Source organism: Augochlora pura, chromosome 4, assembly GCF_028453695.1.
Source record: "Augochlora pura isolate Apur16 chromosome 4, APUR_v2.2.1, whole genome shotgun sequence".
NCBI classification, from domain to species: domain Eukaryota; kingdom Metazoa; phylum Arthropoda; class Insecta; order Hymenoptera; family Halictidae; genus Augochlora; species Augochlora pura.
In genome coordinates, this window is record NC_135775.1 from 2,085,910 (window position 1) to 2,100,263 (window position 14,354).

Here is a 14,354-nt window from a genome sequence, read left to right on the forward strand (position 1 = left end):
CTATAGTGCATTCCTAAAATCCCCAAAGTTTCTAACCCTTTAATAAATAAATAAAATTGTCGACTATTATTTAAAGCAACCATCCCTTTGCAACGATCAACATTGCTCCAATTTTTTTTTGCAACTATCAATTTTGCAATCTATCAATCCCTAATCTATCTCTAAATTATTCTGCATCTATTTCTAAATTAGTTCGGTTCTCGTCGATTTTAATTCGTCCAGCCTTGTTTGTCTTTCGCCATCATTTTCCAGAAGCAGAACCTAATCTCGCCGACAAAGAAACTCCCCAAAACTTCTCGTTTCCCGCGTTAATTGAACAGCGCCGGCGAGTAAACTTTTCGGCTTCGGACCTCACAGCTCGTAAATCTTGTTTCGCCGATCGGGTAGCCCTCGGGATCATCTTTTCTCGCCGATTTCGAGACCGGCCCCTGTACTCTCGTCAGAGTTTCGCCGGGCATCGTTAAAATGCCTCGTTAGCGACTATTTCCGATCTGTCGCTTGATCCACGTGATTAATGAGACGCTCGCGTTCACCGGTCTCCGCGCTTAATATCCCGCGCCGCGTCTCGCTGCCTCGCCGCCGCACGAATCATTAACAGAATCGATCGGTGGGCAGCCTGCTAATTGATATACCTGGGGGACTGCTCCATTCGAGCCGCGGCGGCTCCTTGCGGCCTCACCTGGCGGAACGAAAAAAGGAACAAAAATTATCCGACTCTTTTAAGAAAAAATAATTTAATTAATTAAAATTAAGGACAAACAACTACTAATCAACGCAACATAAAAGAAGTGACAGTAAAAGGGTTAATCAAACCATCCCCCCTAAAAATAGAACAAGAGCGCTGAAACAAATTCTTACCCAACTATTGCGCGTCGTCGCGAACGACGTCACGACGTCGCGACGTCGACGCGTCAGCCTGCAATGCGAAATCCGTTCCATTTTAAGAGGCTCGCGTAAGCGCGTTTTTTCTCCCCCTCGCTACACGCGCACGCACACACCGTCGCAAAATCGCGTAAATACACGCGAATAAAAGTCGCGGACCGTTTGCGCGCCCGCGCGCAGACGCGTTTCCCGCGCGCGCGATACGTCTCTCGCCATCCCTCCGGCGCCTTGTTTGCCGAATCGTTACACGCTTCCCCTCCCCCCCCCCCCCCTCAACCCTTCCAACGCGATCCCACACGCGGCTGCATGCGGAGAGAGAGAGGCTTTCCTTCGATCCCGTGGCGGAGCGGCATCGATGGGGAACAACGGCTGCTGCCACGTGAAAAATACCGGTGCCTGTTACAACACCGTGAAAAACACCAATGCCTGAACAACCCCGTAGAACAGACTCGCGAGCGAGGACGCCGCCGTTGTCACCGCCACCGTTGCCCTGCATCCCCCCCCTCGAATGAATGGCTTGGAGTTAGAACGGCGTACAGTGGCCCACAAAAGTCTCCCGACGATTTTGAACGAGTAGTAGCAAGTTTGTGTCTGGACTGAGTTAAATGACTTTTGGATATTATTGTTAAGTGTTGAAGGAACTAGGTTAATGGACGATGGTTGGAATGCTTTTCTTTTTTAAGTTTGCTGTTACTTGGAATGACGAGAAATATAGAGCAGAGCCAATAGGTGGCACGAGGACGTGTTTAAGACGTGTTTAAGACGTTTTAAAGACGTTCGATGTATGACATTCTTAAAATGTCTTGAATGTCCTAGGAATGCTTTAGGAACGTTATAGAAATGTTCTCTGTTACGAAGCGAGATATCTCGAATGTCCTACGAACGTCTTAGAAACGTCCTGCGTTAGAAAACGAGACGTGTTTGAAACGCCTTAGAAATAGATAGAGTCACACGTGACATTCGAAGGAATGCGTGTCAATGGTGAATGTCGCGCGATGTTTTTTCGATGGGGCACAGTGGCGTGGGAGCCACGAAAACCTAACAGAAACTCGAAATATAAGATAATTCGTTGATTCGTGATTATTTATTGGTGAGTTATACTTGAGAATAATTTTTAACGTAGAAAGAATAATTTTAACGAAGAAAATGTTTAAACATTGTTTCCTGCACAGTCGACTTTCTTGTAGAGGAAGAAACTGTATATTTTCCATTGGATTTCGTAAAACGATTTTTCCACGGTTTTCGTGGCGGACGTCGCCACTGTGTCCTCACTGCGATCGACGAATCACCCGGCGTCTCCTGTTCGTCGTCGATCGAGATTTTGCATTTTGATTAGAGGATGTCTGTTCGACGGCAGCGCATGAGCTTGTTTTAGGTTCTCCGTAAAGAGCGAGAGCTCCGAGGATTTTGTCGAAAATCTCCGTCCGTCCATAACGCAGTACCAAAAATGGACGTGCCGCGCGCGCGAATAAATTGTCGTTCCTTATTAAAAATTGCGTTCGCGTTTAAACAGAGAGAGAGAGAGAGCAGTCCGTCGGCAGCCTTAATCTGTCTCGAGTGGAAGATAAAAAGTGCCCCTCTTTCACTTATTCAACAAACAGCCGCACGCCGCGGCAAAATTTATTCCACCGGTTAAAGTCCACCGCGATTAAATAAATTTCTACCCGCGCGGAGTTCTGCAATTAGACAAATTTCAGACGGCGCGGAGTACGCGATTAAACAAATTCCAAGCCCGGACGGACTTCCAATTGGATAAACTACCCTCCTCCTCTACCAACCGGGGAAGTCTGCAATTGAAACGTTGTCTTATTGGGGGAAACTTTAATCTGCATGTTTCCGAAGGGAAGACGCGCCCCCCTTAATTTAGTTCGAGACGGCCAACAGAAGTCGAACGAAAAATTGTCTCCTCGGTGGAACGAACGGGAAAAGTTTCTTCCTCTTCGTTCAGTCGAATCCGAGAGATAAACGCGGTTCGTCGGACATGGAAGTTCGGGCTTTGGAATTATTTAAATTGTTGTTTGCGGTTAAAATTCTCATCTGAAAGCTTCGAAGAGGATTTTAGCTGAGGGTGTTGTTTAAATGTTGAATGACAGATGCGGCTCTTAAATGACGGTGTTCTAAAATTAATTGCAAAGGATGGTCGATTTTTAGAATGAAATTCTGAAAGCTGGGTCTTTAAATGAACTTCTGAAAAATAGATTAATTTAGACAAATTTTAGTGGTTCGATTTTTAAATGAAATTGTAGAGGGTAGATTTCTGAAATTAATTCTGATAGCTCAGACTCTGAAAAATATTCTGAGAGATAGATATGTCAGAAAATGTCCTGAAAGATAGATATGTCAGAAAATATTCTGAATGATTGGAAATTCTGAAAGTATTCTGAAATATAGGAAATTCTGAAAGTATTCTGAAAGTATTCTGAAATATAGGAAATATATCTCAGAAAAAAAAATTTTAAAATGAAGTATCTGAAATAAAATTCTGAAATAAATTCTGAAAGAACCCTTCAGGTTTCTGAAATAAATTCTGAAAGAACCCTTCAGCTTTCCTCAAGAATTTCTAAAAAAAATGTGCAAAACTGGGTTCTCTCAAAGAAGCCATAGTGAAAGAATCCTTTTATTCTAAAAATTAAAATACCACACTATCTTCCAGTTGGACAGATTAAGAGACTCGACTCGTTGTTCTCCGCGCCGTGCGATTTGGTTAGAGAATTTTTCCGGACAAATCCGGTGGTGCCTGCATTGTTCGTACAGACGCGAGAGCTCTCTCTGCGATGGAACGAAGTAGAGGAACGAAGTTGCACGCACGCATGCGATGCGTAATGTTTTGCCGAGTTCACTTGCTTGCCGACGGTTGTTATGATGATGCTTGTGTCACCCGCAGGACGAAAGATTGCGATGGGCCAAGACGTTCGCGAACACGGAGAAGCTGAAGCGGTCGGTGCACGAGGAAAGTCGGGCTTACACCATGATCAGGGTAGGTATACCATAAGAATTACGGTTTTCATCGCACGTTTCACGTGGACGCGATTGTTATTATTATAATCGACTCTTTTTAAATAAATATACCTACTTTATCGTCAATAATTCTGAGATTCGCGTTAACTATTAAAAAATTGCGAGAACAACTGATCGTGCTCTCGAAGTTCTGAAAAGCCTGAAGAAGCTCCGTAGAGCCATGGGAATTTCAAAAGGGAGCACCTCGCCCTACTCTCGCGCGGCAGAAAGAATTTTAAAGCGTGGATTAGCCGAGGGATCGCGGCGCCCCTTTCGAAAAATTCGCGGTCGGTATTTGCCGCGCGTTCTCGCCCATATTTTTCGAAACGGCGCCCGACCCCCGGCGTTGCCACCATATATCACGCTATCGGCGTTGTCGAGCGAGCGCGGCCTGTCGCCGCGCGTTGTGTACGTGCCACGATTTTCAGAAAATTACTCGATAACAACGGCCGTACGCGCGAAGACACCGAGTCCCCCGTAAATCCACGTTACTAATAAACCAGAATTTTCGCGCTCGAGAAATTTACACCACACGTCCCCCTACACGCCCATCCCCCCTCGCCCCCTCCCTTACACTACTAAACACGAGATTTCGCTTTGTTCGCCGGACTGACGATATCGCATCTGTTGCCACGCGATCGTGTGACCGGATTGCCGATTTTATAAATTTATTTGCGATACGAGCGGAGATAATTTATGTTAACATTATTAGGCAATAATGTTACTAGTGTTTTCGAGGCGGAGAATTTATTTATTTCGCGCTATGATTCTGTGTGTCGATTTTATTGTACTTGTCTGGCCATGGGATGTCTTATTCTACTGGGGAGATCGTGCAATAACTGCATTTTAATTGTTGAAGAGTGTGTGTGGCGTTGATATGATTTTGGGATGGGGTTGTTCTACTTGTCTGATTAGAGACAGGGTTCGTTCCACTTGTCTGACTATGGCACGAGTTTGTACTACTTGTCCGACTAAAGACAGGGCTTGTTTCACTTGTCTGACTATGGTGAGGAATTGTTCTACTTGTCTGACTACGATCTGAGTTTAGTCTACCTGTCTGGCTATATAGTTATCCGTTTTCATTTGTCTGACTATATAGCCATCCTTTTTCACTTGTCTGACTATATGAGCAACCTTTTCTACTTGCCTGACTATATGACCAACCTTTTCTCCTTGTCTGACTATATAGCCATCCTTTTTCACTTGCCTGACTATATGATCAACCTTTTCTACTTGTCTGACTATATGAGCAACCTTTTCTACTTGTCTGACCATATGAGCAACCTTTTCCACTTATCTACCACATTTCGCCCGACATTTTACACCATTTCCCCATCACACCGACAACATCCGACTCCCCAAACTCTGCCTAACGATGCTTTTACTACGTGGCCGACCACGGGACGACTCATTTCACTTGCCCGATCACAGCACGCCGGTATTCCATTTCCCGGCACGGCGCGGTATCGATTCCATTCTACTTGTCCGACCGCGGAACATCCTCATTCCACTTATCTGATTATAACCATCGATCTCGTGCCACTCGTCCGACCACTCCGCGTCCTTTTCCAGCAGACCGGTCGATCCACGGTTCTCGATAAATCAGCGTAGCCCGAAATTGCGCTGCGCAACGCGCATCTCCTTTAAATATCCGCTGCGGAACAGCCGCGCGCCAGGGCCGCGGTATTTTCCGGATCTCCTCGCGGTATGTAAATCCAGCGGAAGAAGCCGCTCGCGCGATCTCCTTCGGTACGAAGGGCCGGAGTGGTAGGGTGGGGCCACACTTGACCCAGTTGTCAACCAGTCGAAATCTCAATCGCCGATATTAACCGCGATCGCGCCGATACCGATCGAGAAGTAGCATCCGCGGAATGCGACGCGCGGGCGGGGATCGATGGAACGCCGGGAACGTAATTAGGTTGCTCTGTAACGGCAGTCGTCGTCGTCGTCGTCCAAGCCCGAATCGCTTGCTCGTCGTCTATTGTTGTTTAAACGCGGCCGAGATGAGTGCTCGCTAATCGCCGGACGATCGCCGGATCCCTCGCGTATACCCGCCGCGTTTTTATCGGAGCCGAACGATTTCCCCGCCGCGAGATAATATCATACAGTATCCAGAACTGTTGCGGATCGTCCGAGTTGATCGTTTCCAAAATTTTCTATATTTCGTAGAAATTTTTCGAACGAGATCCTGGATAAAGCAAAGCGACTGTAGGACTCGAAGGCAATTTTTCAACCAATTAGATTGAAATTGATCGCCGTCCAAGTTGCAGATCGTCTTAGTTAATCATTTCCAAAATGATCGTCCGAGTTGATCGTTCACAAAATTTTCTATTTTATGGAGAACTTCGAACGAGATCCGCGATAAAGCAGAGCGACTCGAAGCGACAGGACTCGAAGGCAATTTTTCAACTAGTTGGATTGAAATTTATCGCGTCGACGCGGCGCCACGGTCTCCCTGTTGCTGATTTATATTCCTGAGGGTATGGGGCATAGTCGGAGGTGGCGAATTAAGACGAGAGATCTCTCCCGCCGGCGAAGCCAGGCGTCGCTTGCGTCACGTTTCAGGGGGGGGGGGGGGGAGACTACATTGAAACGCAGCGACAGGCGGTTTCGGCGATACTTTTGTGAACAATTTACTGAAAGCTGTAAATGATATGCTAGAATGCTATAATTCCGCTATAGTGGTTGCCAGGAATGATGCAGCAGCGGCGAGGCGGCGGTGTCAGTATCGCGAGCCGGCCGCGCGTCAGACGATGGGGTTCGTCGAATACTCCGGGCGCCTTCGCTCGCCCGCCGGCGTAATAATTCAGCCCTGTTTGTTGCGTTATTTGGCATTATGCCTTGGCCGGTGTTCCGTCGTTCGGCCGAGCGATGGAGCCGAGAAAGGCCGAAGGAAGGAATGAGAAGGGCCAAGTGATGGAGCCGAGAGAGACCGAGCGATAGAGTCGAGAAAGACCGAAGGGAGGAGCGAGAAAGACCGAGAGATAGAGACGAGAAGGGCCGAAGGAGGGAGCCGAGAAAGGCCGAGCGATGGAGCAAGAAGGGCCGAGCGAGCGGCTCCCGGAAACGATCTTAGCAAATCACTTGTAGCATTACCGCACCGCGAACGGGAATTAATTCGAGGCTAAGTGTTGCACGCCGCGACAGTTATGACGCATCGCCCGGGTGAACTATCCGCGCGGCCAACTTCGCCAACTTTCTACCGCGAGAGTTTCTCCTCCAACGGCCTCGCAACGGCTCGTTGATAACGTCGAATCGGCAACCGGGGATATTAACGGCGCGACGTCGGATCGTTTCGGTCGCCGCGCTGCTTTCTTTGCCGGTCCACGATTTTATGATCCGCGACACGATGCAGTTTTCTGCAATGTTAACTTTGGTCTGTAAGAATGCTAAATGCAGTTTTCTGCGCTATGAAAATGCTAAATGCAGTTTTATGCAAGGCGAACTGTTTTAGAAGAATGCTAAATATATAAAATATTAATAAATAAATGGGAGAATGGTGGATAAATAATGGGAGGCTGATAAATAAATTAGAGCATTAGAGCAACAGAGCTTTGTGGTGACCAATTACTGTGCTCTTGTTATTCTATTATTTTCCTATATTATTTCATCTAAAAAATTCATATAGGTCAATTAATATACGTCAATCATTTCTGCCAATCGTTTATACCTTTTTTTTATTCTTGATCAAAAAAGATTCGATAATTATTTTAATCTTAGACATCGGTTAAAGCTTTAACAATTATTCAAAGCCTCAACAATTAATCGAAGTAAATAAATTAAAATAAAATCGATAAATTAATCACTAAAGCTTTATCAATATTCAGCTTTAACAATATTCGATTTTAACAATCATCTCCAAAAAAGCACGCAGCCTTAAAAATCATTTTAACAAATTATTTAAGAATAATCCAAAAAAGCTTGTTCTTTGAAAAATCACGTTTCTCCGCCAATTAGGCGGCAGTATCGAGAACGATCTTTCATCGGGTGAGCTGGTCGCGTAAATCGAGACGGATCGGACGGCGAAGAGAGCCTTTAATTTTCGCGTGCTCGACGCGCCGCGCCGTTTCGACGAGTCGTTATACCGATTCCCCGGGCTTCGTCGCGCCGTCCTCGACGAACAGCCCGTTATTTCTGGAGCGTCCTCGCGTCGCGGACCAATGAATCGAGTGCCCCGGGCTATTTGGAACACTTCGCTGCGCCCTCGGGCGATTCCACCGCCGAAAAAGGATCGTCGGCCCCTCTTCTCGCGCGCTCGCGACGAAGGAGCATCTCGAAAGGATCCACGTGGCTATTATAAAAGGCGATATCCTAGTTCCGGTTCTTGGCGCCTGCCACTCGAACGGAAACGCGATTCGTTAACGCCAACGTCGCGGCACGGTGATGCTCGGTGACCTTTTCGTCGACTCGATGTCCATTTCGCAATTTATAATTGTCGATTGAACGAGTTCCTGCTATTTAATTATCTTGTTGAAGAGAATAATAAATATTGCTTTTTTTAGGATATTTGGTGGAATTTTATTTATATATTAGACTCGGAGTTATTTAGTGGGTTTAGTTGTTGGTTCCTGGATTTATTTATTGGTTCTGGATTTATTTATTGGTTCTGGATTTATTTATTAGACCTGGATTTATTTATTAGACTTGGATTCGTTTGTCTGTCTTGTTTTACAAGAAAGACAGTACCCAAATTCCGAAGTTTTAAAAATACAATATTAATATCCAAATTAAAAATATCAATATCCGAAGCTCGAAATAAATACCGAACTCCAAATCTCAAAATACAGTACTATCCTCCAACTCATTAAAAACCACCTCGCCGACCCGCCAACCACCGAATTTGCTCGGACAATAGGAAACCTCCACCTTACCCCTCACCCTAAAAAGCAACCCTGCTAAAAAGCAACCATCCTAAAAAGCAGCCATCCTAAAAAGCAACCCACCTAATACCAAACAAATCCCTAAAAGCATCGGCTCTCGCGTGCGCAGCAGTCTCCGTTGGAGAGAGCTTTTCGCAACGTTTCCAGCAGATCGCGAAAGATCGGTCCTCTTCTCTCAAAGGATTCGCGAGTATCGAGCCGCGGCACGGTTGACCTGGGAGAAATAGCGGGTCTCGTGGGACATCTTCCGCTCGATTTCACATTGCGCGAATCGGTAAATGAAGAGCAGCAGACTGCGCGCAGAGAGACGGAAAGATGAAACGACGGCGGAAGATGAAACGGCGGGGAACGAGGATAGGAATTGCGCGCGACGGTTGCGAAACAACGTGGAACAGTGTAGAATGATGTGGGACGGTGTGGAATAACGTGGAACGGGGTGGAACGGCGTGGAACAGTATGGAACATTGTAGAACAGTGTGGAACAGTGTGGAATAACGCGGAACAGTATGGAACAGCGTGGAACAATGTGGAACAACGTGGAACAAAGCGGAACAGAATGGAACAATATAGAACAGTGTGGAACAATGTGGAACAACGTGGAACAGTATGGAATAATGTGGAACAGTGTGGAACAATGTTTAACAACGTGGAACGGCGTGGAACAATGTGGAACACGGTGGAACGGCGTGGAACAACATGGTACAGTGTGGAAAAATGTTTAACAGCGTGGAACAACATGGAACAACGTGGAACAACGTGGAACAGCGTGGAACAACATGGAACAAAATAGAACAACCTAGAACAATATAGAACAACATGGAACAATATAGAACAACCTAGAACAATATGGAACAACCTAGAACAATATAGAATAACCTAGAACAATATAGAACAACCTAGAACAATATAGAACAACCTAGAACAATATAGAACAACCTAGAACAATATAGAACAACATGGAACAATATAGAACAACATGGAACAACACGAGATCGATGGTTGAAGACGTTCGCCGAGCAGACGCTCCAAACATCAATTCGCGTGCAAACTGCTATAATAAAGCGGCGATAACGGGTTTCACTCGACCCGGCGGGCGACAATCGTCAGTTGCATTCGGCTCGGTTGGCACCAAATCGTCGCGAACCTTCTGCCTCGGCGATGGAAACGGTGAACTCGCTACCCGGGAGCACAGATTTATCGATGCACTCGTTCGCGAGAATTTCTGTAGGCCACCGTGGGAATTCGACGTGGAAGCGGAGAAATGAACGCGATCGAGGGGAAACTAATGGATTGGGATGTCGGATGAGGGGACGTTAAAGGGGTTGGTTTATCAGACGTTGGTTAGAGGGTTGTTTTTTGACGTTGTTATTCGTTGGGGTGGTGGAAGAATCTTTTGCTATATCTTCGACACTTTTTGTGCAATTTTTTATAATTTTATAGAGCATAAATCTTAATTAAATAAAATCTATAAATAAACTTTTTACATTACTAAGATGTTATATTAATAATGTAGCAACACCTATAAACAAAATTTACTAATTTTTATCGTCGAGAAATAATCGTAGAATTCCGCGAGAAATGAAAGCACCGAAATCACCGTTCACGAGAAGCAACGTTCTCGGGAAACGCAAGGGGACACACGTTCCGCCAAAGAGCAGGCTTTGCCGGGAAGACTTTCTGAAAAATGTCGAAAAATAATGTCGCCGGCGGTGCATGAAAATTTCAAACGGACAGGTTTGCTCAAAGCCCGGCCGGCCGGTGGAAATCAAATTACCGGAAAGCGCTCGCGAAAGGAGACGTTCCGCGGCGCGGCTTTTCCGCCGAAAAATCGCGAAACAGGGTCACGGGGCCGGTTTAACGTCCGGTGGAGAAAGCAGGAGGAGGGAGAGGGTTGGAACAAAAAGCTCCGAGGTCCCCGAACCCTGCAAACAATGTTCGGCGCTGCGTGCGTCGCCACGGCTCGTACTTGGACCACGCGCGTACAATATCAGCATGGAGTTTCGAAGTTTGTTTAGGACCAACTGGACGAAATTGTTCAACGTTGCTATGGTCATTAAATTTGTATCAACCCTTTCCACTCGAATGTACATTAATTTCGAATTTAAAATCATTTATATGGCTTGTAGCATTTTTATTTTATATATGAAACTGTAGTAACTGATTTATGTGATTTGTACTAACAGTTGCACTTGCAATTATTATTTAAATTTAAATTTTATTAGCACAATGATTATTTTAGAACCTGATAGAAAAATTTACTATTAACAAATTATTCATCAAAATTTTCCTTCTACAATTCCAATTAAAATAACTCATTAACTATATTAATAATTTTATATAATTTTTACTATTCTCGATTCACATTATTATTATATATAAAGTATCCATAAAAGTGTCCCTCTTTTAATATCAATAAATACAATATAAAATTTGAACAAATTTTCTACACACAGTATCGTGATGCGTAGCACATCCTATACATCCTGCGCACCTTATACACCCTATACGACGTCACCGGTGTGTGTCTCCGCTTCGGGGAAATTGCGGGAAGCATTAACACGGGCTCGCGGTATTCCATCCGTGTGGAAGGGTTGACGCCGGGGGTCAGGCGAACACGGTCGCTTGTTACCCCGCCGCGGTGGGCCGGGAATTTAATTTGCGTAATTGATCCGCCGTCTCGCGGCCGGCGAATGATGCGCGTCGAACGACGAGCACACCGTGTATCGCGTAGCCCGGCCAGGGACACCGGAACCCTTGGAAACAGACTCGAAGCGGCGACGTCGCCTCGCTGGAAAATAAATTTTTCGCGGCGCGCAATTAAACCGCGGAGACCGTGGAAACGAAGCGCCGCTCTCGCGAAACAATTTAAGTAATTTGGCACGATGCTTAAAAAGTTTCGAATACTCTCGCGATATACCGTATGTTACCTCGCAAAAAGGGCTGTAAATAAAAAGTACGCGAACTTGTGCGGCCAATATTTTCAGCGGTGCTGGATAAGACTATAAACTATGGATCCTGTAAGTTTAACCCTTTGACTACTGTTAACGCCTATTGGCGTCCGACACATATTTGATTCCTGGTAGTGTAGCCGCCAATAGGCGTCTAGATCAAATTTCTCCTGATTCGCTTGTTTATCGTTAAATTTGATTATTAAATATTGCAAAAAAAGCTTAAAATTAATGTTCACTCCAAGCAATATTGGTTTAATATAATATAATTCAGTAGTCGACTATAACAGTAAATTAAATTAACACGCTCTTATAACTTGATTCTACAATTGATCGATTTTTGCTAATGTAACAGCGAAGTATCGGCGCGAGTCAGAAATGACTCCGGCGCAGGAGGCCCCGTGCCACAGTAAGTCGGAGGTTTAACCGGGGCGCGCGCAGAGAGCACCGCGGCGCTTTTACGGTGGAACTTGAAACGGCGGAAACTTAAAACGCGGCTAAATATATTTGTGGTTTAACTGCCGTCGGCTCCGACGTATTTAGATAATTGGACAGCTCCGCATCTTCGTTGGGGAAAGAAGTTAATTATTCGATCCCATTTCGAGCTACCACCCTCCTCGCCTCTTCACCCCTCCCTCCACCCTTCCCCTCACGTTTTCTGTTTGCTCAAAGCGCGCGCGAACTTCCGCCGCAACGGTTTTAGAACTCTCCGGCCGCGCGCGGCGAAAGGGAGGGGGTGGGTGGGTGGTGGGTGCAACCGCGCGCGAAATTTACGCGATCGAAATGCGCCGGTTTAAGGGATTCAATTTCGCCGAATATATAACGGTCGGATTTGAAATTGCATTTACGTTGCGCCGGAGGTACGTCGGCCAACGCGAACGTTATTGCCCGGGATTTCGTGGAACAGTGGATCGCGCGCGATGTAAGGACCACTCTTACGAGGTTATGTTCGTAATTCTGTGCTCTGGCTTAGATTAGGTTAGTAATTTTTATTTAATAATAAATTGATTGTAATGCGTTATTGGGTGGGGAATTTATTTGTATGGGTTATATGGTTTTGTTTATTAGGAATTTTCCTTTTGCAGAAGAGAATAGGATATTTGAATTTTAATGTTAGATTAAAATTAAATTATTTTGTGAGTCAGTTTTACGTTGCACTTTAGTCGCGTTGCAATTGGTTATTAAATTAAAATTAATTCCATTTAATACAATTTAAATTAAAATTAATTTAATTCAGTACAATTTAAATTAAGATTAATTCAATTCAATTCAAATTCAAATTCAAATTAATTTAATTCAATACAATTCAAGTTCAAATTAATTCAATTCAGTGCATTTAAACTAAAATTAATGTAATTCAGTACAATTTAAATTAAAATTAATTGAATTGAATACAATTTAAATTAAAATTGTAACTCGGTCGTACTGCAAATTATAATTAAGATTATGATACAATTAAAATTGCTACGAGTCAATAAAAATTGGAATTCAATTGCTCTATGAATTATATAATCGTTCTGAATAATTTTACAAAACTACATAATTCTAATACAAAAACTAGATAATTCTCTAAAATTACATAATTCTCTAAAACAACATAATTCGTCATAACCCTTTCTTGCGAGCCAGACGCCAGACGATCGTCGGTAACACGTCGAATCTGGGTGAGAGACCTGTCCTCCCGCTAACTAGCGATGACAAATGAACGCGAGCGGTCCCGTAATTTGGCACGGTGCTCCGAAGTCTTTGACCGGAAGCTGGCCGGCGGAGCGTCCTTTGTTCGCGCCAATGGCGAATTGGCAGCGCCCGTCTAGGTGGCTCCCGGTGTCTTCATCGGATACCGTGTTACGTTTTAAACTGGGCGCCAGCCAGCGTCGCGACGCCGCCGGAGAAACCGGCATCGACCGTCGGTCCACCCCCAGCATCGTCGCGGGGTGCATTAGCGATAGAGGAATTTCGGGAGCGGCGGGCAATAAAACTACGTGTCCGCGGAACAAATAGTTGTTGGCCGGCTGGCCGACTCCCGTTGGCCTCGTTCTTCTATCCCGTGGCTGCGATAGAGTTTCCGTTCGAACCACCGAAACGAGGCGACGATCTCGAAACGATGCGAGAGCAACGCGCGGAGATTCTTCTAAACGCGTTCGAAGCTTTCGCGAGCGTTCCGAGCGAGGCTTGCTAGCTTTCGTGGACGCGGCGTGTTGACACGTTTCTCTAGATAAACCAACTCGATAAGGAATGTTGACTCCTCGATGTACCATTCCCATTATAGCGCGAGATTTCTAGGGCATTCCTAGAACAACGATAGAAAATCATTTAATGTGATTAACCATTTGATCCAGACGAAACATCGCGAATCGCCGCGAAGTTCGTCTTCCAAAACCGATTTCACCGTTCGGCCATCTTTCGGCGATCCGGCAGAAAAATCGCGAGCCGTGCGCCGGACCGTAGAGCGTGGCATTTAAATCATGCTCGATAGGAGCCGGTCAACCGATACACCGAGGATTTACGGTCCTCCTATAAATTCGCGAAAGCTCCCGGATGAAGATCGTTCGCGATTGTATACTGCCGTTTCCAGTCCCGTTTTTTAGGGGGATTGACGAAGAGATTCCTGGAAGCCGGGAACGTCGAGGGTATCGATACCGAAGGG

The 14,354-nt window shown here is 45.3% G+C and overlaps 1 protein-coding gene across 3 annotated transcripts in view; it reads left to right on the plus strand.

The window, feature by feature from the left end:
* Positions 1-14,354, plus strand: part of LOC144468834 (neprilysin-1) — a 119,280-nt gene that overhangs the window by 80,855 nt on the left and 24,071 nt on the right. For 2 of the 3 annotated variants that reach the window (XM_078178590.1, XM_078178591.1), the window contains exon 7: positions 3,767-3,859. The exons of the other annotated variant lie outside the window; for it this stretch is intronic. In XM_078178590.1, coding sequence (XP_078034716.1) covers positions 3,767-3,859 — 93 coding nt within the window. The remainder of the gene's footprint in view (positions 1-3,766; positions 3,860-14,354) is intronic. 3 annotated transcript variants of the gene reach the window in all.